Source organism: Scyliorhinus torazame, unplaced genomic scaffold (genome assembly GCF_047496885.1).
Source record: "Scyliorhinus torazame isolate Kashiwa2021f unplaced genomic scaffold, sScyTor2.1 scaffold_613, whole genome shotgun sequence".
NCBI lineage: Eukaryota > Metazoa > Chordata > Chondrichthyes > Carcharhiniformes > Scyliorhinidae > Scyliorhinus > Scyliorhinus torazame.
The window spans coordinates 94,527-121,150 of NW_027308340.1; the positions used below are offsets into that span (position 1 = coordinate 94,527).

General features: G+C 50.0%; 1 protein-coding gene across 1 annotated transcript in view; it reads left to right on the plus strand.

Moving 5' to 3' along the window:
• Positions 1–26,379, plus strand: part of LOC140406558 (multiple epidermal growth factor-like domains protein 8) — a gene marked incomplete at its 3' end in the record, with an annotated part of 113,550 nt that extends 87,171 nt beyond the window's left edge. The window contains exon 8 of the mRNA XM_072494553.1: positions 26,202–26,379. Within this exon, the coding sequence (XP_072350654.1) occupies positions 26,202–26,379 (178 nt within the window). The remainder of the gene's footprint in view (positions 1–26,201) is intronic.
• Between the last annotated feature and the right edge of the window lie 245 nt (positions 26,380–26,624).

Genomic DNA, 26,624 nt, shown 5'->3' on the forward strand with positions numbered 1-26,624 from the left:
GTGTGTGTGTGATCAGTCAGTGAGGTGTGTGATAGGTCAGTGAGCTGTGTGTGATAGGTCAGTGTGGTCTGTGTGTGATCAGTCAGTGAGGTGTGTGTGTGTGATCGGTCAGTGAGGTGTGTGTGATAGGTCAGTGAGGTGTGTGTGATAGGTCAGTGAGGTGTGTGTGATCGGTCAGTGAGTGTGTGTGATCGGTCAGTGAGTGTGTGTGATCAGTCAGTGAGGTGTGTGTGTGTGATCGGTCAGTGATGTGTGTGTGTGATCAGTCAATGAGGTGTGTGTGATCAGTCAGTGAGGTGTGTGTGATCAGTCAGTGAGGTGTGTGTGTCAACGATCAGTGAGGTATGTGTGATCGGTCAGTGTCGTGTGTGTGATCAGTCAGTGAGGTGTGTGTGATCAGTCAGTGAGGTGTGTGTGTGATCAGTCAGTGAGGTGTGTGTGATCAGTCAGTGAGGTGTGTGTGATCAGTCAGTGAGGTGTGTGTGTGATCAGTCTGTGTGTGTGTGAGATAAGTCAGTGAGGTGTGTGTGTCAAAGATCAGTGTGGTGTGTGTGTGTGTGATCGGTCAGTGTGGTGTGTGTGTGATCGGTCAGTGAGGTGTGTGTGTGTGTGATCGGTCAGTGAGGTCTGCGTGTGATCGGTCAGTCAGGTGTGTGTGATCAGTCAGTGAGGTGTGTGTGTTTGTGATCGGTCAGTGAGGTGTGTGTGTGATCAGTCAGTGAGGTCTGTGTGATCAGTCAGTGACGTGTGTGGGTCAACGATCAGTGAGGTGTGTGTGATTGGTTAGTGTGGTGTGTGTGTGTGATCGGTCAGTGGTGTGTGTGTGATCGGTTAGTGTGCTGTGTGTGTGATCGGTTAGTGGTGTGTGTGTCAAAGATCAGTGAGGTGTGTGTGTGTGTGATCGGTCAGTGTGGTGTGTGTGTGATCGGTCAGTGAAGTCTGTGTGATCGATCAGTGAGGTTTGTGTGATCGATCAGTGAGGTGTGTGTGTGATCGGTCAGTGAGGTGTGTGTGTGATCAGTCTGTGTGTGTGTGAGATAAGTCAGTGAGGTGTGTGTGTCAAAGATCAGTGTGGTGTGTGTGTGTGTGATCGGTCAGTGTGGTGTGTGTGTGATCGGTCAGTGTGGTGTGTGTGTGATCAGTTTGTGAGGTGTGTGTGTGATCGGTCAGTCAGGTGTGTGTGATCGGTCAGTGAGGTCTGCGTGTGATCGATCAGTGAGGTGTGTGTGATCGATCAGTGAGGTGTGTGTGATTGATCAGTGAGGTGTGTGTGTGATTGGTCAGTGAGGTGTGTGTGTGATCGATCAGTGAGGTGTGTGTGTGATCGATTAGTGAGGTCTGTGTGTGATCGATCAGTGAGGTGTGTGTGTGATCAATCAGTGAGGTATGTGTGTGTGTGATCGGTCAGTGAGGTGGGTGTGTGTGATCGGTCATGGTGTGTGTGTGTGTGATCGATCAGTGTGGTGTGTGTGTGTGATCGATCAGTGAGGTGTGTGTGTGATCGGTTAGTGAGGTGTGTATGTGATCGGTTAGTGAGGTGTGTGTGTGTGATCGATCAGTGAGGTGTGTGTGTTTGATCAGTCAGTGGTGTGTGTGATCGATCAGTGAGGTGTGTGTGTGATCGGTCACTGAGGTGTGTGTGATCAGTCAGTGAGGTGTGTGTGTGATCGGTCAGTGAGGTGTGTGTGTGATCGGTCAGTGAGGTGTGTGTGTGATCGGTCAGTGCGGTATGTGCGATCGATCAGTGAGATGTGTGTGTGTGATCGGTTAGTGAGGTGTGTATGTGCTCGATCAGTGAGGTGGGTGTGTGATCGGTCAGTCGGGTGTGTGTGTGTGATCGGTCAGTGAGGTGTGTGTGATCGGTCAGTGAGGTGTGTGTGTGATCGGTCAGTGCGGTGTGTGTGAGATCGGTCAGTCGGGTGTGTGATCTATCAGGTGTGCGTGATCGGTCAGTGAGGTGTGTGTATGATCGATCAGTGAAATGTGTGTGTCGTCCGTCAGTGAGGTGTGGGATCGGTCAGTGCGGTATGTGCGATCGATCAGTGAGATGTGTGTGTGTGATCGGTTAGTGAGGTGTGTATGTGCTCGATCAGTGAGGTGGGTGTGTGATCGGTCAGTCGGGTGTGTGTGTGTGATCGGTCAGTGAGGTCTGTGTGTGATCGGTCAGTGAAGTGTGTGTCTGATCGGTCAGTGAGGTCTGTATTTGATTGATCAGTGAGGTGTGTGATTGATCAGTGAGGTGTGTGATTGATCAGTGAGGTCTGTGATTGATCAGTGAGATGTGTGATTGATCAGTGAGGTGTGTGATTGATCAGTGAGGTGTGTGATTGATCAGTGAGGTGTGTGTGTGATCGGTTAGTGAGGTGTGTGTGTGATCGGTTAGTGAGGTGTGTGTGTGTGATCGATCATTGAGGTGTGTGTGTGATCGGTCAGTGAGGTGTGTGTGATCGGTCAGTGAGGTGTGTGTGTGATCGGTCAGTGAGGTGTGTGTGTGATCGATCAGTGAGGTCTGTGTGTGATCGATCAGTGAGGTATGTGTGTGTGTGATCGATCAATGAGGTGTGTGTGATTGATCAGTGAGGTTGTGTGTGTGATCGATCAGTGAGATGTGTGTGATCGATCAGTGAGATGTGTGTGACCGATCAGTGAGGTGTGTGTGATCGATCAGTGAGGTGTGTGTGTGTGTGATCGATCAGTGAGGTGTGAGTGTGTGATCGGTCAGTGAGGTGTGTGTGTGTGATCGATCAGTAAGGTGTGTGTGTGATCAGTCAGTGAGGTCTGTGTGATCAGTCAGTGAGGTGTGTGGGTCAACAATCAGTGAGGTGTGTGTGATTGGTTAGTGTGGTGTGTGTGTGTGATCGGTCAGTGTGGTGTGTGTGTGATCGGTTAGTGTGGTGTGTGTGTGATCAGTTAGTGGTGTGTGTGTCAAAGATCAGTAAGGTGTGTGTGTGATCGGTCAGTGTGGTGTGTGTGTGATCGGTCAGTGAAGTCTGTGTGATCGATCAGTGAGGTTTGTGTGATCGATCAGTGAGGTGTGTGTGTGATCGGTCAGTGACGTGTGTGTGTGATCAGTCAGTGAGGTGTGTGTGATCGGTCAGTGACGTGTGTGTGTGATCAGTCAGTGAGGTGTGTGTGTGATCAGTCAGTGAGGTGTGTGTGATCAATCAGTGAGGTGTGTGTGTGATTGATCAGTGAGTTGTGTGTGTGATCAGTCAGTGAGGTGTGTCTGATCGGTCAGTGACGTGTGTGTGTGATCAGTCAGTGAGGTTGTGTGATCAATCAGTGAGGTGTGTGTGTGATTGATCAGTGAGGTGTGTGTGTGATCGATCAGTGAGGTGTGTGTGTGATCGATCAGTGAGGTGTGTGTGTGATCGGTCAGTGAGGTGTGTCTGATCGGTCAGTGATGTGTGTGTGTGATCAGTCAGTGAGGTGTGTTTCAACGATCAGTGAGGTGTGTGTGTGTGATCGGTCAGTGAGGTGTGTGTGTGTGATCGGTCAGTGATGTGTGTGTGTGATCAGTCAATGAGGTGTGTGTTATCAGTCGGTGAGGTGTGTGTGATCAGTCAGTGAGGTGTGTGTGTCAACGATCAGTGAGGTATGTGTGATCGGTCAGTGTGGTGTGTGTGATCAGTCAGTGAGGTGTGTGTGATCAGTCAGTGAGGTGTGTGTGTGATCGGTCAGTGAGGTGTGTGTGATCAGTCAGTGAGGTGTGTGTGATCGGTCAGTGAGGTGTGTGTGATCAGTCAGTGAGGTTTGTGTGATCAGTCAGTGAGGTGTGTGTGATCAATCAGTGTGGTGTGTGTGTGATCAATCAGTGTGGTGTGTGTGTGATCGGTCAGTGTGGTGTGTGTGTGATCGGTCAGTGTGTGTGTGTTATCGGTCAGTGTGCTGTGTGTGATCGGTCAGTGGTGTGTGTGTGTGATTGGTCAGTGTGGTGTGTGTGTGATCGATCAGTGAGGTGTGTGTGTCTGATTGATCAGTGAGGGGTGTGTGTGATCGGTTAGTGAGGTGTGTGTGAGATCGATCAGTGAGGTGTGTGTGTGAGATCGGTCAGTGTGGTGTGTGTGAGATCGGTCAGTGTGGTGTGTGTGAGATCGGTCAGTGTGGTGTGTGTGTGATCGGTTAGTGTGGTGTGTGTGATCGGGCAGTGAGGTGTGTGTGTGAGATTGGTAAGTGCAGTGTGTGTGTGATCCATCAGTGAGGTGTGTGTGTGTGATCGATCAGTGAGGTGTGTGTGTGATCGGTCACTGAGGTGTGTGTATAATCAGTCAGTGAGGTGTGTGTGTGATCGGTCAGTGAGGTGTGTGTGATAGGTCAGTGAGGTGTGTGTGATAGGTCAGTGAGGTGTGTGTGTCAAAGAGCAGTGAGGTGCGTGTGTGTGATCGGTCAGTGTGCTGTGTGTGTGATCGGTCTGTGTGTGTGTGTTATCGGTCAGTGTGGTGTGTGTGTGTGATTGGTCAGTGTGGTGTGTGTGTGATCGATCAGTGAGGTGTGTGTGTCTGATTGATCAGTGAGGGGTGTGTGTGATCGGTTAGTGAGGTGTGTGTGAGATCGATCAGTGAGGTGTGTGTGTGAGATCGGTCAGTGTGGTGTGTGTGAGATCGGTCAGTGTGGTGTGTGTGAGATCGGTCAGTGTGGTGTGTGTGTGATCGGTTAGTGTGGTGTGTGTGATCGGGCAGTGAGGTGTGTGTGTGAGATTGGTAAGTGCAGTGTGTGTGTGATCGATCAGTGAGGTGTGTGTGTGATCGGTCACTGAGGTGTGTGTGTGATCAGTCAGTGAGGTGTGTGTGTGATCGGTCAGTGAGGTGTGTGTGTGATCAGTCAGTGAGGTGTGTGTGTGATCGGTCAGTGAGGTGTGTGATAGGTCAGTGAGGTGTGTGATAGGTCAGTGTGGTGTGTGTGATCGGTCAGTGAGTGTGTGAGATCGGTCAGTGAGTGTGTGTGATCAGTCAGTGAGGTGTGTGTGTGTGATCGGTCAGTGATGTGTGTGTGTGATCAGTCAATGAGGTGTGTGTGATCAGTCAGTGAGGTGTGTGTGATCAGTCAGTGAGGTGTGTGTGTCAACGATCAGTGAGGTATGTGTGATCGGTCAGTGTCGTGTGTGTGATCAGTCAGTGAGGTGTGTGTGATCAGTCAGTGAGGTGTGTGTGTGATCGGTCAGTGAGGTGTGTGTGATCAGTCAGTGAGGTGTGTGTGATCAGTCAGTGAGGTGTGTGTGATCAGTCAGTGAGGTTTGTGTGATCAGTCAGTGAGGTGTGTGTGATCAGTCAGTGAGGTGTGTATGATCGGTCAGTGTGGCGTGTGTGTGATCGGTCAGTGTGGTGTGTGTGTGATCGGTTAGTGTGGTGTGTGTGATCAGTCAGTGAGGTGTGTGTGTCAAAGAGCAGTGAGGTGTGTGTGTGTGATCGGTCAGTGTGCTGTGTGTGTGATCGGTCCGTGTGTGTGTTATCGGTCAGTGTGGTGTATGTGTGATCGATCATTGAGGTGTGTGTGTGTGATCGATCAGTGAGGTGTGTGTGTGATCGGTCAGTGTGGTGTGTGTGATCGGGCAGTGAGGTGTGTGTGTGAGATTGGTAAGTGCAGTGTGTGTGTGATCGATCAGTGAGGTGTGTGTGTGATCGATCAGTGAGGTGTGTGTGTGATCGATCAGTGAGGTGTGTGTGATAGGTTAGTGAGGTGTGTGTGATAGGTCAGTGAGGTGTGTGTGATAGGTCAGTGAGGTGTGTGATAGGTCAGTGAGGTGTGTGATAGGTCAGTGAGGTGTGTGTGATAGGTCAGTGAGGTGTGTGATAGGTCAGTGAGGTGTGTGTGATAGGTCAGTGAGGTGTGTGTGATAGGTCAGTGAGGTGTGTGATAGGTCAGTGAGGTGTGTGTGATAGGTCAGTGAGGTGTGTGTGATAGGTCAGTGAGGTGTGTGTGATAGGTCAGTGAGGTGTGTGATAGGTCAGTGAGGTGTGTGTGATAGGTCAGTGAGGTGTGTGATAGGTCAGTGAGGTGTGTGTGATAGGTCAGTGAGGTGTGTTAGGTCAGTGAGGTGTGTGTGATAGGTCAGTGAGGTGTGTGTGATAGGTCAGTGAGGTGTGTGATAGGTCAGTGAGGTGTGTGATAGGTCAGTGAGGTGTGTGATAGGTCAGTGAGGTGTGTGATAGGTCAGTGAGGTGTGTGTGTGATAGGTCAGTGAGGTGTGTGTGATAGGTCAGTGAGTGTGTGTGTGTGATAGGTCAGTGAGGTGTGTGTGATAGGTCAGTGAGGTGTGTGTGATCGGTCAGTGAGGTGTGTGTGATCAGTCAGTGAGGTGTGTGATAGGTCAGTGAGGTGTGTGTGATAGGTCAGTGAGGTGTGTGATAGGTCAGTGAGGTGTGTGTGATAGGTCAGTGAGGTGTGTGTGATAGGTCAGTGAGGTGTGTGTGATAGGTCAGTGAGGTGTGTGTGATAGGTCAGTGAGGTGTGTGTGATAGGTCAGTGAGGTGTGTGATAGGTCAGTGAGGTGTGTGTGATAGGTCAGTGAGGTGTGTGATAGGTCAGTGAGGTGTGTGATAGGTCAGTGAGGTGTGTGATAGGTCAGTGAGGTGTGTGTGTGATAGGTCAGTGAGGTGTGTGTGATAGGTCAGTGAGTGTGTGTGTGTGATAGGTCAGTGAGGTGTGTGTGATAGGTTAGTGAGGTGTGTGATAGGTCAGTGAGGTGTGTGATAGGTCAGTGAGGTGTGTGTGTGATAGGTCAGTGAGGTGTGTGTGATAGGTCAGTGAGTGTGTGTGTGTGATAGGTCAGTGAGGTGTGTGTGATAGGTCAGTGAGGTGTGTGATAGGTCAGTGAGGTGTGTGATAGGTCAGTGAGTGTGTGTGATAGGTCAGTGAGGTGTGTGTGATAGGTCAGTGAGGTGTGTGTGATCGGTCAGTGAGGTGTGTGTGATCAGTCAGTGAGGTGTGTGTGATAGGTCAGTGAGGTGTGTGTGATCAGTCAGTGAGGTGTGTGTGATCAGTCAGTGAGGTGTGTGTGATCGGTCAGTGAGGTGTGTGTGATAGGTCAGTGAGGTGTGTGTGATAGGTCAGTGAGGTGTGTGTGATCGGTCAGTGAGGTGTGTGTGATCAGTCAGTGAGGTGTGTGTGATAGGTCAGTGAGGTGTGTGTGATCAGTCAGTGAGGTGTGTGTGATCAGTCAGTGAGGTGTGTGATAGGTCAGTGAGGTGTGTGTGATAGGTCAGTGAGGTGTGTGTGATCAGTCAGTGAGGTGTGTGTGATAGGTCAGTGAGGTGTGTGTGATAGGTCAGTGAGGTGTGTGTGATAGGTCAGTGAGGTGTGTGATAGGTCAGTGAGTGTGTGTGATAGGTCAGTGAGTGTGTGTGTGATAGGTCAGTGAGGTGTGTGTGATAGGTCAGTGAGGTGTGTGTGATAGGTCAGTGAGGTGTGTGATAGGTCAGTGAGTGTGTGTGATAGGTCAGTGAGGTGTGTGTGATAGGTCAGTGAGGTGTGTGTGATAGGTCAGTGAGGTGTGTGTGATAGGTCAGTGAGATGTGTGTGATAGGTCAGTGAGGTGTGTGATAGGTCAGTGAGTGTGTGTGATAGGTCAGTGAGGTGTGTGTGATAGGTCAGTGAGGTGTGTGTGTGATAGGTCAGTGAGGTGTGTGTGATAGGTCAGTGAGGTGTGTGTGATAGGTCAGTGAGGTGTGTGTGATAGGTCAGTGAGGTGTGTGTGATAGGTCAGTGAGGTGTGTGTGATAGGTCAGTGAGGTGTGTGTGATAGGTCAGTGAGGTGTGTGATAGGTCAGTGAGTGTGTGTGATAGGTCAGTGAGGTGTGTGTGATAGGTCAGTGAGGTGTGTGTGATAGGTCAGTGAGGTGTGTGTGATAGGTCAGTGAGGTGTGTGTGATAGGTCAGTGAGGTGTGTGATATGTCAGTGAGTGTGTGTGATAGGTCAGTGAGGTGTGTGTGATAGGTCAGTGAGGTGTGTGATAGGTCAGTGAGGTGTGTGATAGGTCAGTGAGGTGTGTGTGATAGGTCAGTGAGGTGTGTGATAGGTCAGTGAGGTGTGTGATAGGTCAGTGAGGTGTGTGATAGGTCAGTGAGGTGTGTGTGATAGGTCAGTGAGGTGTGTGATAGGTCAGTGAGGTGTGTGTGATAGGTCAGTGAGGTGTGTGATAGGTCAGTGAGGTGTGTGTGATAGGTCAGTGAGGTGTGTGATAGGTCAGTGAGGTGTGTGTGATAGGTCAGTGAGGTGTGTGTGATAGGTCAGTGAGGTGTGTGATAGGTCAGTGAGTGTGTGTGATAGGTCAGTGAGGTGTGTGATAGGTCAGTGAGGTGTGTGTGATAGGTCAGTGAGGTGTGTGTGATAGGTCAGTGAGGTGTGTGTGATAGGTCAGTGAGGTGTGTGTGATAGGTCAGTGAGGTGTGTGTGATAGGTCAGTGAGGTGTGTGTGATAGGTCAGTGAGGTGTGTGATAGGTCAGTGAGTGTGTGTGATAGGTCAGTGAGGTGTGATAGGTCAGTGAGGTGTGTGTGATAGGTCAGTGAGGTGTGTGATAGGTCAGTGAGGTGTGTGATAGGTCAGTGAGGTGTGTGATAGGTCAGTGAGGTGTGTGTGATAGGTCAGTGAGGTGTGTGATTGGTCAGTGAGGTGTGTGATAGGTCAGTGAGGTGTGTGATAGGTCAGTGAGGTGTGTGATAGGTCAGTGAGGTGTGTGATAGGTCAGTGAGGTGTGTGTGATAGGTCAGTGAGGTGTGTGATAGGTCAGTGAGGTGTGTGATAGGTCAGTGAGGTGTGTGATAGGTCAGTGAGGTGTGTGTGATAGGTCAGTGAGGTGTGTGTGATAGGTCAGTGAGGTGTGTGATAGGTCAGTGAGGTGTGTGTGATAGGTCAGTGAGGTGTGTGTGATAGGTCAGTGAGTGTGTGTGATAGGTCAGTGAGGTGTGATAGGTCAGTGAGGTGTGTGTGATAGGTCAGTGAGGTGTGTGTGATAGGTCAGTGAGGTGTGTGTGATAGGTCAGTGAGTGTGTGTGATAGGTCAGTGAGGTGTGTGTGATAGGTCAGTGAGTGTGTGTGATAGGTCAGTGAGGTGTGTGTGATAGGTCAGTGAGTGTGTGTGATAGGTCAGTGAGGTGTGATAGGTCAGTGAGGTGTGTGATAGGTCAGTGAGGTGTGTGTGATAGGTCAGTGAGTGTGTGTGATAGGTCAGTGAGGTGTGTGATAGGTCAGTGAGGTGTGTGATAGGTCAGTGAGGTGTGTGTGTGATAGGTCAGTGAGGTGTGTGATAGGTCAGTGAGGTGTGTGTGATAGGTCAGTGAGGTGTGTGATAGGTCAGTGAGGTGTGTGTGATAGGTCAGTGAGGTGTGTGTGATAGGTCAGTGAGGTGTGTGATAGGTCAGTGAGTGTGTGTGATAGGTCAGTGAGGTGTGTGTGATAGGTCAGTGAGGTGTGTGATAGGTCAGTGAGGTGTGTGTGATAGGTCAGTGAGGTGTGTGATAGGTCAGTGAGGTGTGTGATAGGTCAGTGAGGTGTGTGATAGGTCAGTGAGGTGTGTGTGATAGGTCAGTGAGGTGTGTGTGATAGGTCAGTGATGTGTGTGATAGGTCAGTGAGGTGTGTGTGATAGGTCAGTGAGGTGTGTGTGATAGGTCAGTGAGGTGTGTGATAGGTCAGTGAGTGTGTGTGATAGGTCAGTGAGGTGTGTGATAGGTCAGTGAGGTGTGTGTGATAGGTCAGTGAGGTGTGTGATAGGTCAGTGAGGTGTGTGTGATAGGTCAGTGAGGTGTGTGATAGGTCAGTGAGGTGTGTGTGATAGGTCAGTGAGGTGTGTGATAGGTCAGTGAGGTGTGTGTGATAGGTCAGTGAGGTGTGTGTGATAGGTCAGTGAGGTGTGTGATAGGTCAGTGAGGTGTGTGTGATAGGTCAGTGAGGTGTGTGTGATAGGTCAGTGAGGTGTGTGTGATAGGTCAGTGAGGTGTGTGATAGGTCAGTGAGGTGTGTGTGATAGGTCAGTGAGGTGTGTGATAGGTCAGTGAGGTGTGTGTGATCAGTCAGTGAGGTGTGTGATAGGTTAGTGAGGTGTGTGATAGGTCAGTGAGGTGTGTGTGATAGGTCAGTGAGGTGTGTGATAGGTTAGTGAGGTGTGTGATAGGTCAGTGAGGTGTGTGTGATAGGTCAGTGAGGTGTGTGATAGGTCAGTGAGGTGTGTGTGATAGGTCAGTGAGGTGTGTGATCAGTCAGTGAGGTGTGTGATAGGTCAGTGAGGTGTGTGATAGGTCAGTGAGGTGTGTGTGATAGGTCAGTGAGGTGTGTGATAGGTTAGTGAGGTGTGTGTGATCAGTCAGTGAGGTGTGTGATAGGTCAGTGAGGTGTGTGATAGGTCAGTGAGGTGTGTGTGATCAGTCAGTGAGGTGTGTGATAGGTCAGTGAGGTGTGTGTGATAGGTCAGTGAGGTGTGTGTGATAGGTCAGTGAGGTGTGTGATAGGTCAGTGAGGTGTGTGATAGGTCAGTGAGGTGTGTGTGATAGGTCAGTGAGGTGTGTGTGTGATAGGTCAGTGAGGTGTGTGATAGGTCAGTGAGGTGTGTGTGATCAGTCAGTGAGGTGTGTGATAGGTCAGTGAGGTGTGTGATAGGTTAGTGAGGTGTGTGTGATCAGTCAGTGAGGTGTGTGATAGGTCAGTGAGGTGTGTGATAGGTTAGTGAGGTGTGTGTGATCAGTCAGTGAGGTGTGTGATAGGTCAGTGAGGTGTGTGATAGGTCAGTGAGGTGTGTGATAGGTTAGTGAGGTGTGTGTGATCAGTCAGTGAGGTGTGTGATAGGTCAGTGAGGTGTGTGATAGGTCAGTGAGGTGTGTGTGATAGGTCAGTGAGGTGTGTGATAGGTCAGTGAGGTGTGTGTGATAGGTCAGTGAGGTGTGTGTGTGATAGGTCAGTGAGGTGTGTGTGATCAGTCAGTGAGGTGTGTGATAGGTCAGTGAGGTGTGTGATAGGTCAGTGAGTGTGTGTGATAGGTCAGTGAGGTGTGTGTGATAGGTCAGTGAGGTGTGTGATAGGTCAGTGAGGTGTGTGATAGGTCAGTGAGTGTGTGTGATAGGTCAGTGAGGTGTGTGTGATAGGTCAGTGAGGTGTGTGATAGGTCAGTGAGGTGTGTGATAGGTCAGTGAGGTGTGTGTGCTAGGTCAGTGAGGTGTGTGTGATAGGTCAGTGAGGTGTGTGTGATAGGTCAGTGAGGTGTGTGATAGGTCAGTGAGGTGTGTGTGATAGGTCAGTGAGGTGTGTGATAGGTCAGTGAGGTGTGTGTGATAGGTCAGTGAGGTGTGTGATAGGTCAGTGAGTGTGTGTGATAGGTCAGTGAGGTGTGTGATAGGTCAGTGAGGTGTGTGTGATAGGTCAGTGAGGTGTGTGATAGGTCAGTGAGGTGTGTGTGATAGGTCAGTGAGGTGTGTGATAGGTCAGTGAGGTGTGTGTGATAGGTCAGTGAGGTGTGTGATAGGTCAGTGAGGTGTGTGTGATAGGTCAGTGAGGTGTGTGATAGGTCAGTGAGGTGTGTGTGATAGGTCAGTGAGGTGTGTGATAGGTCAGTGAGGTGTGTGTGATCAGTCAGTGAGGTGTGTGTGATAGGTCAGTGAGGTGTGTGATAGGTCAGTGAGGTGTGTGTGATAGGTCAGTGAGGTGTGTGTGATAGGTCAGTGAGGTGTGTGTGATAGGTCAGTGAGGTGTGTGTGATAGGTCAGTGAGGTGTGTGTGATAGGTCAGTGAGGTGTGTGTGATAGGTCAGTGAGGTGTGTGTGATAGGTCAGTGAGGTGTGTGATAGGTCAGTGAGGTGTGTGTGATAGGTCAGTGAGGTGTGTGATAGGTCAGTGAGTGTGTGTGATAGGTCAGTGAGGTGTGTGTGATCAGTCAGTGAGGTGTGTGTGATAGGTCAGTGAGGTGTGTGATAGGTCAGTGAGGTGTGTGTGATAGGTCAGTGAGGTGTGTGATAGGTCAGTGAGGTGTGTGATAGGTCAGTGAGGTGTGTGTGATAGGTCAGTGAGGTGTGTGTGATAGGTCAGTGAGGTGTGTGATAGGTCAGTGAGGTGTGTGTGATCGGTCAGTGAGGTGTGTGATAGGTCAGTGAGGTGTGTGTGATCGGTCAGTGGTGTGTGTGTGATCGGTTAGTGTGCTGTGTGTGTGATCGGTTAGTGGTGTGTGTGTCAAAGATCAGTGAGGTGTGTGTGTGTGTGATCGGTCAGTGTGGTGTGTGTGTGATCGGTCAGTGAAGTCTGTGTGATCGATCAGTGAGGTTTGTGTGATCGATCAGTGAGGTGTGTGTGTGATCGGTCAGTGAGGTGTGTGTGTGATCAGTCTGTGTGTGTGTGAGATAAGTCAGTGAGGTGTGTGTGTCAAAGATCAGTGTGGTGTGTGTGTGTGTGATCGGTCAGTGTGGTGTGTGTGTGATCGGTCAGTGTGGTGTGTGTGTGATCAGTTTGTGAGGTGTGTGTGTGATCGGTCAGTCAGGTGTGTGTGATCGGTCAGTGAGGTCTGCGTGTGATCGATCAGTGAGGTGTGTGTGATCGATCAGTGAGGTGTGTGTGATTGATCAGTGAGGTGTGTGTGTGATTGGTCAGTGAGGTGTGTGTGTGATCATTCAGTGAGGTGTGTGTGTGATCGATTAGTGAGGTCTGTGTGTGATCGATCAGTGAGGTGTGTGTGTGATCAATCAGTGAGGTATGTGTGTGTGTGATCGGTCAGTGAGGTGGGTGTGTGTGATCGGTCATGGTGTGTGTGTGTGTGATCGATCAGTGTGGTGTGTGTGTGTGATCGATCAGTGAGGTGTGTGTGTGATCGGTTAGTGAGGTGTGTATGTGATCGGTTAGTGAGGTGTGTGTGTGTGATCGATCAGTGAGGTGTGTGTGTTTGATCAGTCAGTGGTGTGTGTGATCGATCAGTGAGGTGTGTGTGTGATCGGTCACTGAGGTGTGTGTGATCAGTCAGTGAGGTGTGTGTGTGATCGGTCAGTGAGGTGTGTGTGTGATCGGTCAGTGAGGTGTGTGTGTGATCGGTCAGTGCGGTATGTGCGATCGATCAGTGAGATGTGTGTGTGTGATCGGTTAGTGAGGTGTGTATGTGCTCGATCAGTGAGGTGGGTGTGTGATCGGTCAGTCGGGTGTGTGTGTGTGATCGGTCAGTGAGGTGTGTGTGATCGGTCAGTGAGGTGTGTGTGTGATCGGTCAGTGCGGTGTGTGTGAGATCGGTCAGTCGGGTGTGTGATCTATCAGGTGTGCGTGATCGGTCAGTGAGGTGTGTGTATGATCGATCAGTGAAATGTGTGTGTCGTCCGTCAGTGAGGTGTGGGATCGGTCAGTGCGGTATGTGCGATCGATCAGTGAGATGTGTGTGTGTGATCGGTTAGTGAGGTGTGTATGTGCTCGATCAGTGAGGTGGGTGTGTGATCGGTCAGTCGGGTGTGTGTGTGTGATCGGTCAGTGAGGTCTGTGTGTGATCGGTCAGTGAAGTGTGTGTCTGATCGGTCAGTGAGGTCTGTATTTGATTGATCAGTGAGGTGTGTGATTGATCAGTGAGGTGTGTGATTGATCAGTGAGGTCTGTGATTGATCAGTGAGATGTGTGATTGATCAGTGAGGTGTGTGATTGATCAGTGAGGTGTGTGATTGATCAGTGAGGTGTGTGTGTGATCGGTTAGTGAGGTGTGTGTGTGATCGGTTAGTGAGGTGTGTGTGTGTGATCGATCATTGAGGTGTGTGTGTGATCGGTCAGTGAGGTGTGTGTGATCGGTCAGTGAGGTGTGTGTGTGATCGGTCAGTGAGGTGTGTGTGTGATCGATCAGTGAGGTCTGTGTGTGATCGATCAGTGAGGTATGTGTGTGTGTGATCGATCAATGAGGTGTGTGTGATTGATCAGTGAGGTTGTGTGTGTGATCGATCAGTGAGATGTGTGTGATCGATCAGTGAGATGTGTGTGACCGATCAGTGAGGTGTGTGTGATCGATCAGTGAGGTGTGTGTGTGTGTGATCGATCAGTGAGGTGTGAGTGTGTGATCGGTCAGTGAGGTGTGTGTGTGTGATCGATCAGTGAGGTGTGTGTGTGATCAGTCAGTGAGGTCTGTGTGATCAGTCAGTGAGGTGTGTGGGTCAACAATCAGTGAGGTGTGTGTGATTGGTTAGTGTGGTGTGTGTGTGTGATCGGTCAGTGTGGTGTGTGTGTGATCGGTTAGTGTGGTGTGTGTGTGATCAGTTAGTGGTGTGTGTGTCAAAGATCAGTAAGGTGTGTGTGTGATCGGTCAGTGTGGTGTGTGTGTGATCGGTCAGTGAAGTCTGTGTGATCGATCAGTGAGGTTTGTGTGATCGATCAGTGAGGTGTGTGTGTGATCGGTCAGTGACGTGTGTGTGTGATCAGTCAGTGAGGTGTGTGTGATCGGTCAGTGACGTGTGTGTGTGATCAGTCAGTGAGGTGTGTGTGTGATCAGTCAGTGAGGTGTGTGTGATCAATCAGTGAGGTGTGTGTGTGATTGATCAGTGAGTTGTGTGTGTGATCAGTCAGTGAGGTGTGTCTGATCGGTCAGTGACGTGTGTGTGTGATCAGTCAGTGAGGTTGTGTGATCAATCAGTGAGGTGTGTGTGTGATTGATCAGTGAGGTGTGTGTGTGATCGATCAGTGAGGTGTGTGTGTGATCGATCAGTGAGGTGTGTGTGTGATCGGTCAGTGAGGTGTGTCTGATCGGTCAGTGATGTGTGTGTGTGATCAGTCAGTGAGGTGTGTTTCAACGATCAGTGAGGTGTGTGTGTGTGATCGGTCAGTGAGGTGTGTGTGTGTGATCGGTCAGTGATGTGTGTGTGTGATCAGTCAATGAGGTGTGTGTTATCAGTCGGTGAGGTGTGTGTGATCAGTCAGTGAGGTGTGTGTGTCAACGATCAGTGAGGTATGTGTGATCGGTCAGTGTGGTGTGTGTGATCAGTCAGTGAGGTGTGTGTGATCAGTCAGTGAGGTGTGTGTGTGATCGGTCAGTGAGGTGTGTGTGATCAGTCAGTGAGGTGTGTGTGATCGGTCAGTGAGGTGTGTGTGATCAGTCAGTGAGGTTTGTGTGATCAGTCAGTGAGGTGTGTGTGATCAATCAGTGTGGTGTGTGTGTGATCAATCAGTGTGGTGTGTGTGTGATCGGTCAGTGTGGTGTGTGTGTGATCGGTCAGTGTGTGTGTGTTATCGGTCAGTGTGCTGTGTGTGATCGGTCAGTGGTGTGTGTGTGTGATTGGTCAGTGTGGTGTGTGTGTGATCGATCAGTGAGGTGTGTGTGTCTGATTGATCAGTGAGGGGTGTGTGTGATCGGTTAGTGAGGTGTGTGTGAGATCGATCAGTGAGGTGTGTGTGTGAGATCGGTCAGTGTGGTGTGTGTGAGATCGGTCAGTGTGGTGTGTGTGAGATCGGTCAGTGTGGTGTGTGTGTGATCGGTTAGTGTGGTGTGTGTGATCGGGCAGTGAGGTGTGTGTGTGAGATTGGTAAGTGCAGTGTGTGTGTGATCCATCAGTGAGGTGTGTGTGTGTGATCGATCAGTGAGGTGTGTGTGTGATCGGTCACTGAGGTGTGTGTATAATCAGTCAGTGAGGTGTGTGTGTGATCGGTCAGTGAGGTGTGTGTGATAGGTCAGTGAGGTGTGTGTGATAGGTCAGTGAGGTGTGTGTGTCAAAGAGCAGTGAGGTGCGTGTGTGTGATCGGTCAGTGTGCTGTGTGTGTGATCGGTCTGTGTGTGTGTGTTATCGGTCAGTGTGGTGTGTGTGTGTGATTGGTCAGTGTGGTGTGTGTGTGATCGATCAGTGAGGTGTGTGTGTCTGATTGATCAGTGAGGGGTGTGTGTGATCGGTTAGTGAGGTGTGTGTGAGATCGATCAGTGAGGTGTGTGTGTGAGATCGGTCAGTGTGGTGTGTGTGAGATCGGTCAGTGTGGTGTGTGTGAGATCGGTCAGTGTGGTGTGTGTGTGATCGGTTAGTGTGGTGTGTGTGATCGGGCAGTGAGGTGTGTGTGTGAGATTGGTAAGTGCAGTGTGTGTGTGATCGATCAGTGAGGTGTGTGTGTGATCGGTCACTGAGGTGTGTGTGTGATCAGTCAGTGAGGTGTGTGTGTGATCGGTCAGTGAGGTGTGTGTGTGATCAGTCAGTGAGGTGTGTGTGTGATCGGTCAGTGAGGTGTGTGATAGGTCAGTGAGGTGTGTGATAGGTCAGTGTGGTGTGTGTGATCGGTCAGTGAGTGTGTGAGATCGGTCAGTGAGTGTGTGTGATCAGTCAGTGAGGTGTGTGTGTGTGATCGGTCAGTGATGTGTGTGTGTGATCAGTCAATGAGGTGTGTGTGATCAGTCAGTGAGGTGTGTGTGATCAGTCAGTGAGGTGTGTGTGTCAACGATCAGTGAGGTATGTGTGATCGGTCAGTGTCGTGTGTGTGATCAGTCAGTGAGGTGTGTGTGATCAGTCAGTGAGGTGTGTGTGTGATCGGTCAGTGAGGTGTGTGTGATCAGTCAGTGAGGTGTGTGTGATCAGTCAGTGAGGTGTGTGTGATCAGTCAGTGAGGTTTGTGTGATCAGTCAGTGAGGTGTGTGTGATCAGTCAGTGAGGTGTGTATGATCGGTCAGTGTGGCGTGTGTGTGATCGGTCAGTGTGGTGTGTGTGTGATCGGTTAGTGTGGTGTGTGTGATCAGTCAGTGAGGTGTGTGTGTCAAAGAGCAGTGAGGTGTGTGTGTGTGATCGGTCAGTGTGCTGTGTGTGTGATCGGTCCGTGTGTGTGTTATCGGTCAGTGTGGTGTATGTGTGATCGATCATTGAGGTGTGTGTGTGTGATCGATCAGTGAGGTGTGTGTGTGATCGGTCAGTGTGGTGTGTGTGATCGGGCAGTGAGGTGTGTGTGTGAGATTGGTAAGTGCAGTGTGTGTGTGATCGATCAGTGAGGTGTGTGTGTGATCGATCAGTGAGGTGTGTGTGTGATCGATCAGTGAGGTGTGTGTGATAGGTTAGTGAGGTGTGTGTGATAGGTCAGTGAGGTGTGTGTGATAGGTCAGTGAGGTGTGTGATAGGTCAGTGAGGTGTGTGATAGGTCAGTGAGGTGTGTGTGATAGGTCAGTGAGGTGTGTGATAGGTCAGTGAGGTGTGTGTGATAGGTCAGTGAGGTGTGTGTGATAGGTCAGTGAGGTGTGTGATAGGTCAGTGAGGTGTGTGTGATAGGTCAGTGAGGTGTGTGTGATAGGTCAGTGAGGTGTGTGTGATAGGTCAGTGAGGTGTGTGATAGGTCAGTGAGGTGTGTGTGATAGGTCAGTGAGGTGTGTGATAGGTCAGTGAGGTGTGTGTGATAGGTCAGTGAGGTGTGTGTGATAGGTCAGTGAGGTGTGTGTGATAGGTCAGTGAGGTGTGTGATAGGTCAGTGAGGTGTGTGATAGGTCAGTGAGGTGTGTGATAGGTCAGTGAGGTGTGTGATAGGTCAGTGAGGTGTGTGTGTGATAGGTCAGTGAGGTGTGTGTGATAGGTCAGTGAGTGTGTGTGTGTGATAGGTCAGTGAGGTGTGTGTGATAGGTCAGTGAGGTGTGTGTGATCGGTCAGTGAGGTGTGTGTGATCAGTCAGTGAGGTGTGTGATAGGTCAGTGAGGTGTGTGTGATAGGTCAGTGAGGTGTGTGATAGGTCAGTGAGGTGTGTGTGATAGGTCAGTGAGGTGTGTGATAGATCAGTGAGGTGTGTGTGATAGGTCAGTGAGGTGTGTGTGATAGGTCAGTGAGGTGTGTGTGATAGGTCAGTGAGGTGTGTGTGATAGGTCAGTGAGGTGTGTGTGATAGGTCAGTGAGGTGTGTGTGATAGGTCAGTGAGGTGTGTGATAGGTCAGTGAGGTGTGTGTGATAGGTCAGTGAGGTGTGTGATAGGTCAGTGAGGTGTGTGATAGGTCAGTGAGGTGTGTGATAGGTCAGTGAGGTGTGTGTGTGATAGGTCAGTGAGGTGTGTGTGATAGGTCAGTGAGTGTGTGTGTGTGATAGGTCAGTGAGGTGTGTGTGATAGGTCAGTGAGGTGTGTGTGATCAGTCAGTGAGGTGTGTGTGATCAGTCAGTGAGGTGTGTGTGATCGGTCAGTGAGGTGTGTGTGATAGGTCAGTGAGGTGTGTGTGATAGGTCAGTGAGGTGTGTGTGATCGGTCAGTGAGGTGTGTGTGATCAGTCAGTGAGGTGTGTGTGATCAGTCAGTGAGGTGTGTGTGATAGGTCAGTGAGGTGTGTGTGATAGGTCAGTGAGGTGTGTGATAGGTCAGTGAGTGTGTGTGATAGGTCAGTGAGGTGTGTGTGATAGGTCAGTGAGGTGTGTGTGATAGGTCAGTGAGGTGTGTGTGATAGGTCAGTGAGGTGTGTGTGATAGGTCAGTGAGGTGTGTGTGATAGGTCAGTGAGGTGTGTGATAGGTCAGTGAGGTGTGTGTGATAGGTCAGTGAGGTGTGTGATAGGTCAGTGAGTGTGTGTGATAGGTCAGTGAGGTGTGTGTGATAGGTCAGTGAGGTGTGTGTGATAGGTCAGTGAGGTGTGTGTGATAGGTCAGTGAGGTGTGTGATAGGTCAGTGAGGTGTGTGTGATAGGTCAGTGAGGTGTGTGATAGGTCAGTGAGGTGTGTGTGATAGGTCAGTGAGGTGTGTGTGATAGGTCAGTGAGGTGTGTGTGATAGGTCAGTGAGGTGTGTGTGATAGGTCAGTGAGGTGTGTGTGATAGGTCAGTGAGGTGTGTGTGATAGGTCAGTGAGGTGTGTGTGATCAGTCAGTGAGGTGTGTGTGATAGGTCAGTGAGTGTGTGTGATAGGTCAGTGAGGTGTGTGATAGGTCAGTGAGGTGTGTGTGATAGGTCAGTGAGATGTGTGTGATCGGTCAGTGAGGTGTGTGATAGGTCAGTGAGGTGTGTGTGATCAGTCAGTGAGGTGTGTGATAGGTCAGTGAGGTGTGTGATAGGTCAGTGAGGTGTGTGATAGGTCAGTGAGTGTGTGTGATAGGTCAGTGAGGTGTGTGTGTGATAGGTCAGTGAGTGTGTGTGATCGGTCAGTGAGTGTGTGTGATAGGTCAGTGAGGTGTGTGTGATAGGTCAGTGAGGTGTGTGATAGGTCAGTGAGGTGTGTGTGATAGGTCAGTGAGGTGTGTGATAGGTCAGTGAGGTGTGTGTGATAGGTCAGTGAGGTGTGTGTGATAGGTCAGTGAGGTGTGTGATAGGTCAGTGAGGTGTGTGATAGGTCAGTGAGGTGTGTGTGATAGGTCAGTGAGGTGTGTGTGATAGGTCAGTGAGGTGTGTGTGATAGGTCAGTGAGGTGTGTGTGATAGGTCAGTGAGGTGTGTGTGATAGGTCAGTGAGGTGTGTGATAGGTCAGTGAGTGTGTGTGATAGGTCAGTGAGGTGTGTGATAGGTCAGTGAGGTGTGTGTGATAGGTCAGTGAGGTGTGTGTGATAGGTCAGTGAGGTGTGTGATAGGTCAGTGAGGTGTGTGATAGGTCAGTGAGGTTTGTGATAGGTCAGTGAGTGTGTGTGATCGGTCAGTGAGTGTGTGTGATAGGTCAGTGAGGTGTGTGTGATAGGTCAGTGAGGTGTGTGATAGGTCAGTGAGTGTGTGTGATAGGTCAGTGAGGTGTGTGATAGGTCAGTGAGGTGTGTGTGATAGGTCAGTGAGGTGTGTGTGATAGGTCAGTGAGGTGTGTGATAGGTCAGTGAGGTGTGTGATAGGTCAGTGAGTGTGTGTGATCGGTCAGTGAGTGTGTGTGATAGGTCAGTGAGGTGTGTGATAGGTCAGTGAGGTGTGTGATAGGTCAGTGAGGTGTGTGTGATAGGTCAGTGAGGTGTGTGATAGGTCAGTGAGGTGTGTGATAGGTCAGTGAGGTGTGTGTGATAGGTCAGTGAGGTGTGTGTGATAGGTCAGTGAGGTGTGTGATAGGTCAGTGAGGTGTGTGATAGGTCAGTGAGGTGTGTGATAGGTCAGTGAGGTGTGTGTGATAGGTCAGTGAGGTGTGTGTGATCAGTCAGTGAGGTGTGTGATAGGTCAGTGAGGTGTGTGATAGGTCAGTGAGGTGTGTGTGATAGGTCAGTGAGGTGTGTGATAGGTCAGTGAGGTGTGTGATAGGTCAGTGAGGTGTGTGTGATAGGTCAGTGAGGTGTGTGTGATAGGTCAGTGAGGTGTGTGTGATAGGTCAGTGAGGTGTGTGATAGGTCAGTGAGGTGTGTGTGATAGGTCAGTGAGGTGTGTGATAGGTCAGTGAGGTGTGTGTGATAGGTCAGTGAGGTGTGTGATAGGTCAGTGAGTGTGTGTGATAGGTCAGTGAGGTGTGTGATAGGTCAGTGAGGTGTGTGTGATAGGTCAGTGAGGTGTGTGATAGGTCAGTGAGGTGTGTGTGATAGGTCAGTGAGGTGTGTGATAGGTCAGTGAGGTGTGTGTGATAGGTTAGTGAGGTGTGTGTGATAGGTCAGTGAGGTGTGTGTGATAGGTTAGTGAGGTGTGTGTGATAGGTCAGTGAGGTGTGTGTGTGTGATAGGTCAGTGAGGTGTGTGATAGGTCAGTGAGGTGTGTGTGATAGGTCAGTGAGGTGTGTGTGATAGGTCAGTGAGGTGTGTGATAGGTCAGTGAGGTGTGTGTGATAGGTCAGTGAGGTGTGTGTGATAGGTCAGTGAGGTGTGTGTGATAGGTCAGTGAGGTGTGTGTGATAGGTCAGTGAGGTGTGTGTGATAGGTCAGTGAGGTGTGTGTGATAGGTCAGTGAGGTGTGTGTGATAGGTCAGTGAGGTGTGTGTGATAGGTCAGTGAGGTGTGTGTGATAGGTCAGTGAGGTGTGTGTGATAGGTCAGTGAGGTGTGTGATAGGTCAGTGAGGTGTGTGTGATAGGTCAGTGAGGTGTGTGATAGGTCAGTGAGTGTGTGTGATAGGTCAGTGAGGTGTGATAGGTCAGTGAGGTGTGTGTGATAGGTCAGTGAGGTGTGTGATAGGTCAGTGAGTGTGTGTGATAGGTCAGTGAGGTGTGTGTGATAGGTCAGTGAGGTGTGTGTGATAGGTCAGTGAGGTGTGTGTGTGTGATAGGTCAGTGAGGTGTGTGATAGGTCAGTGAGGTGTGTGTGATAGGTCAGTGAGGTGTGTGTGATAGGTCAGTGAGGTGTGTGATAGGTCAGTGAGGTGTGTGTGATAGGTCAGTGAGGTGTGTGTGATAGGTCAGTGAGGTGTGTGTGATAGGTCAGTGAGGTGTGTGTGATAGGTCAGTGAGGTGTGTGTGATAGGTCAGTGAGGTGTGTGATAGGTCAGTGAGGTGTGTGATAGGTCAGTGAGTGTGTGTGATAGGTCAGTGAGGTGTGTGATAGGTCAGTGAGGTGTGTGTGATAGGTCAGTGAGGTGTGTGATAGGTCAGTGAGGTGTGTGATCAGTCAGTGAGGTGTGTGTGATAGGTCAGTGAGGTGTGTGATAGGTCAGTGAGGTGTGTGATAGGTCAGTGAGGTGTGTGATAGGTTAGTGAGGTGTGTGTGATAGGTCAGTGAGGTGTGTGTGATAGGTCAGTGAGGTGTGTGATAGGTCAGTGAGGTGTGTGTGATAGGTCAGTGAGGTGTGTGATAGGTCAGTGAGGTGTGTGATAGGTCAGTGAGGTGTGTGTGATAGGTCAGTGAGGTGTGTGATAGGTCAGTGAGGTGTGTGTGATAGGTCAGTGAGGTGTGTGATAGGTCAGTGAGGTGTGTGATAGGTCAGTGAGGTGTGTGTGATCAGTCAGTGAGGTGTGTGTGATAGGTCAGTGAGGTGTGTGATAGGTCAGTGAGGTGTGTGTGATAGGTCAGTGAGGTGTGTGATAGGTCAGTGAGGTGTGTGATAGGTCAGTGAGGTGTGTGTGATCAGTCAGTGAGGTGTGTGTGATCAGTCAGTGAGGTGTGTGATAGGTCAGTGAGGTGTGTGTGATAGGTCAGTGAGGTGTGTGTGATATGTCAGTGAGGTGTGTGATAGGTCAGTGAGGTGTGTGTGATAGGTCAGTGAGGTGTGTGATAGGTCAGTGAGGTGTGTGTGATAGGTCAGTGAGGTGTGTGATAGGTCAGTGAGGTGTGTGTGATAGGTCAGTGAGGTGTGTGATAGGTCAGTGAGGTGTGTGTGATAGGTCAGTGAGGTGTGTTAGGTCAGTGAGGTGTGTGTGATAGGTCAGTGAGGTGTGTGTGATAGGTCAGTGAGGTGTGTGTGATAGGTCAGTGAGGTGTGTTAGGTCAGTGAGGTGTGTGTGATAGGTCAGTGAGGTGTGTGTGATAGGTCAGTGAGGTGTGTGTGATAGGTCAGTGAGGTGTGTGTGATAGGTCAGTGAGGTGTGTTAGGTCAGTGAGGTGTGTGTGATAGGTCAGTGAGGTGTGTGTGATAGGTCAGTGAGGTGTGTGATAGGTCAGTGAGGTGTGTGTGATAGGTCAGTGAGTGTGTGTGATAGGTCAGTGAGGTGTGTGTGATCAGTCAGTGAGGTGTGTGATAGGTCAGTGAGGTGTGTGATAGGTCAGTGAGGTGTGTGATAGGTCAGTGAGGTGTGTGATAGGTCAGTGAGTGTGTGTGATAGGTCAGTGAGGTGTGTGATAGGTCAGTGAGGTGTGTGTGATAGGTCAGTGAGGTGTGTGATAGGTCAGTGAGGTGTGTGTGATAGGTCAGTGAGGTGTGTGTGATAGGTCAGTGAGGTGTGTGTGATAGGTCAGTGAGGTGTGTGTGATAGGTCAGTGAGGTGTGTGATAGGTCAGTGAGTGTGTGTGATCGGTCAGTGAGGTGTGTGATAGGTCAGTGAGGTGTGTGATAGGTCAGTGAGTGTGTGTGATCGGTCAGTGAGGTGTGTGATAGGTCAGTGAGGTGTGTGTGATAGGTCAGTGAGGTGTGTGTGATAGGTCAGTGAGGTGTGTGATAGGTCAGTGAGGTGTGTGATAGGTCAGTGAGGTGTGTGTGATAGGTCAGTGAGGTGTGTGTGATAGGTCAGTGAGGTGTGTGATAGGTCAGTGAGGTGTGTGATAGGTCAGTGAGGTGTGTGATAGGTCAGTGAGGTGTGTGTGATAGGTCAGTGAGGTGTGTGTGATAGGTCAGTGAGGTGTGTGATAGGTCAGTGAGGTGTGTGATAGGTCAGTGAGGTGTGTGATAGGTCAGTGAGGTGTGTGATAGGTCAGTGAGGTGTGTGTGATAGGTCAGTGAGGTGTGTGATAGGTCAGTGAGGTGTGTGTGTGATAGGTCAGTGAGGTGTGTGATAGGTCAGTGAGGTGTGTGTGATAGGTCAGTGAGGTGTGTGATAGGTCAGTGAGGTGTGTGTGTGATAGGTCAGTGAGGTGTGTGATAGGTCAGTGAGGTGTGTGTGATAGGTCAGTGAGGTGTGTGATAGGTCAGTGAGGTGTGTGTGATAGGTCAGTGAGGTGTGTGTGATAGGTCAGTGAGGTGTGTGTGATAGGTCAGTGAGTGTGTGTGATAGGTCAGTGAGGTGTGTGTGATAGGTCAGTGAGGTGTGTGTGATCAGTCAGTGAGGTGTGTGATAGGTCAGTGAGGTGTGTGATAGGTCAGTGAGGTGTGTGTGATCAGTCAGTGAGGTGTGTGATAGGTCAGTGAGGTGTGTGTGATAGGTCAGTGAGGTGTGTGTGATAGGTCAGTGAGGTGTGTGTGATAGGTCAGTGAGGTGTGTGTGATAGGTCAGTGAGGTGTGTGATAGGTCAGTGAGGTGTGTGATAGGTCAGTGAGGTGTGTGTGATAGGTCAGTGAGGTGTGTGATCAGTCAGTGAGGTGTGTGTGATCAGTCAGTGAGGTGTGTGTGTGATAGGTCAGTGAGGTGTGTGTGATAGGTCAGTGAGGTGTGTGATCAGTCAGTGAGGTGTGTGTGATCAGTCAGTGAGGTGTGTGTGATCAGTCAGTGAGGTGTGTCTGTGATAGGTCAGTGAGGTGTGTGTGATAGGTCAGTGAGGTGTGTGTGATAGGTCAGTGAGGTGTGTGTGATCAGTCAGTGAGGTGTGTGATAGGTCAGTGAGGTGTGTGATAGGTCAGTGAGGTGTGTGATAGGTCAGTGAGGTGTGTGTGATAGGTCAGTGAGGTGTGTGATAGGTCAGTGAGGTGTGTGATCGGTCACTGAGGTGTGTGTGTGATAGGTCAGTGAGGTGTGTGATAGGTCAGTGAGTGTGTGTGATAGGTCAGTGAGGTGTGTGTGATCAGTCAGTGAGGTGTGTGATAGGTCAGTGAGGTGTGTGTGATCAGTCAGTGAGGTGTGTGATCGGTCAGTGAGGTGTGTGTGTGATAGGTCAGTGAGGTGTGTGTGATCAGTCAGTGAGGTGTGTGATAGGTCAGTGAGGTGTGTGTGATCGGTCAGTGAGGTGTGTGATAGGTCAGTGAGGTGTGTGATAGGTCAGTGAGGTGTGTGATCGATCAGTGAGGTGTGTGTGTGATCAGTCAGTGAGGTGTGTGTGTGATTGGTCAGTGAGGTGTGTGTCTGATTTGTCAGTGAGGTGTGTGTGTGATTGGTCAGTTAGGTGTGTGTGTGTTTGGTCAGTGAGGTATGTGATCGGTCAGTGAGGTATGTGATCGGCCAGTGAGGTGTGTGTGTGTGATCGGATAGTGAGGTGTGTGTGTGATTGGTCAGTGAGGTCTGTGTGTGATCGGTCAGTGAGGTATGTGTGTGATCGATCAGTGAGGTGTGTGTGTGATCGGTCAGTGAGGTGTGTGTGTGATCGATCAGTGAGGTGTGTGTGTGATCGGTCAGTGTGGTGTGTGTCTGATCAGTCAGTGAGGTGTGTGTGTCAAAGAGCAGTGAGGTGTGTGTGTGTGATCGGTCAGTGAGGTGTATGTGTCAAAGATCCGTGAGGTGTGTGTGTGTGATTGGTCAGTGTGGTGTGTTTGTGATCGGTCAGTGTGGTGTGTGTGTGTGATCGGTCAGTGAGTTGTGTGTGTCAAAGATCAGTGAGGTGTGTGTGTGTGATCGACAATGAGGTGTGTGTGTGATCGGTTAGTGTGGTGTGTTTGTGATCGGTCAGTGAGGTGTGTGTGTGTGATCGACAATGAGGTGTGTGTGTGATCGGTTAGTGTGGTGTGTTTGTGATCGGTCAGTGAGGTGTGTGTCAAAGAACAGTGAGGTGTGTGTGTGTGATCGGTCAGTGTGGTGTGTTTGTGATTGGTCAGTGAGGTGTGTGTGTCAAAGATCAGTGAGGTGTGTGTGTGATTGGTCAGTGTGGTGTGTGTGCGATCGGTCAGTGTGGTGTGTATCTGATCGGTCAGTGAGTTGTGTGTGTCAAAGATCAGTGAGGTGTGTGTGTGATTGGTCAGTGTGTTGCGTGTGTGATCGGTCAGTGAGGTGTGCGTGTCTGATTGATCAGTGAGGTGTGTGTGTGATTGGTCAGTGAGGTATGTGATCGGTCAGTGAAATATGTGATCGGTCAGTGCGGTGTGTGTGTGATCGATCAGTGATGTGTGTGTGATCGGTCAGTGAGGTGTGTGTGATCGATAAGTGAGGCGTGTGTGATCGATCAGTGAGGTGTGTGTGTGATCAGTCAGTGAGGTGTGTGTGTGATTGGTCAGTGAGGTGTGTGTGTGATTTGTCAGTGAGGTGTGTGTGTGATTGGTCAGTTAGGTGTGTGTGTGTTTGGTCAGTGAGGTATGTGATCGGTCAGTGAGGTATGTGATCGGCCAGTGAGGTGTGTGTGTGTGATCGGATAGTGAGGTGTGTGTGTGATTGGTCAGTGAGGTCTGTGTGTGATCGGTCAGTGAGGTATGTGTGTGATCGATCAGTGAGGTGTGTGTGTGATCGGTCAGTGAGGTGCGTGTGTGATCGATCAGTGAGGTGTGTGTGTGATCGATCAGTGAGGTGTGTGTGATCGATCAGTGTGGTGTGTGTGTGATCGATCAGTGTGGTGTGTGTGTGATCGATCAGTGAGGTGTGTGTGCGATCGATCAGTGAAGTGTGTGTGTGCGATCGATCAGTGAGGTGTGTGTGATTGATCAGTGAGGTGTGTGATCGATCAGTGAGGTGTGTGTGTGATCGATCAGTGAGGTGTGTGTGTGATCGATCAGTGAGGTGTGTGTGTGATCGATCAGTGAGGTGTGTGTGTGATCGATCAGTGAGGTGTGCGAGGTGAGATATATGTGATCAGTCAGTGGAGTGTGCATGTGTTCAATGTGATGAGGATGATCTGTAAGGTATGTGTGTGCATGTGCCCACGAATCCTCTCTGTGTGCACGTGCTTGGCAATGTGTGTGTTAGTATGCTCAGCACCATCCTCCCCACATATTGTAACATGTTCTGTCGAATCCATTAGGTCGGACAACCTTTGACCAGTTTAGTGCTGGGATGTTTCGATTTAACCTACAAGATCTGATCTGGCAGGAGGTCATTCCTACTGGAGGGACGAGTCCGGCAGTGGCTGCTCACTCCATGGTTTTTCATCCAGCATCACGCACGCTGATTGTCCATGGTGGGCATCGTGTCTCACCCAGGTAAGTGAGGTGGGTAGTATAATGGGCGAGGGTTTGGAGAACACCAAAGTATATCATGGAGTTCACCTGACCCAAAACCTTTACTAGATTTTGTTTATGGGGAGCACAAGGACCTACTTTAGCAGAGGGCAGTAGAGCGGAGCTGCTGATTGGTGTTGCACGGGAAATTTGCATACCTCCGTCGTGGAGATTTACAAAGACCGGGAGCTGTGAGTTGTAGCAGAGATTTAAAAAGAGCGGGAGCT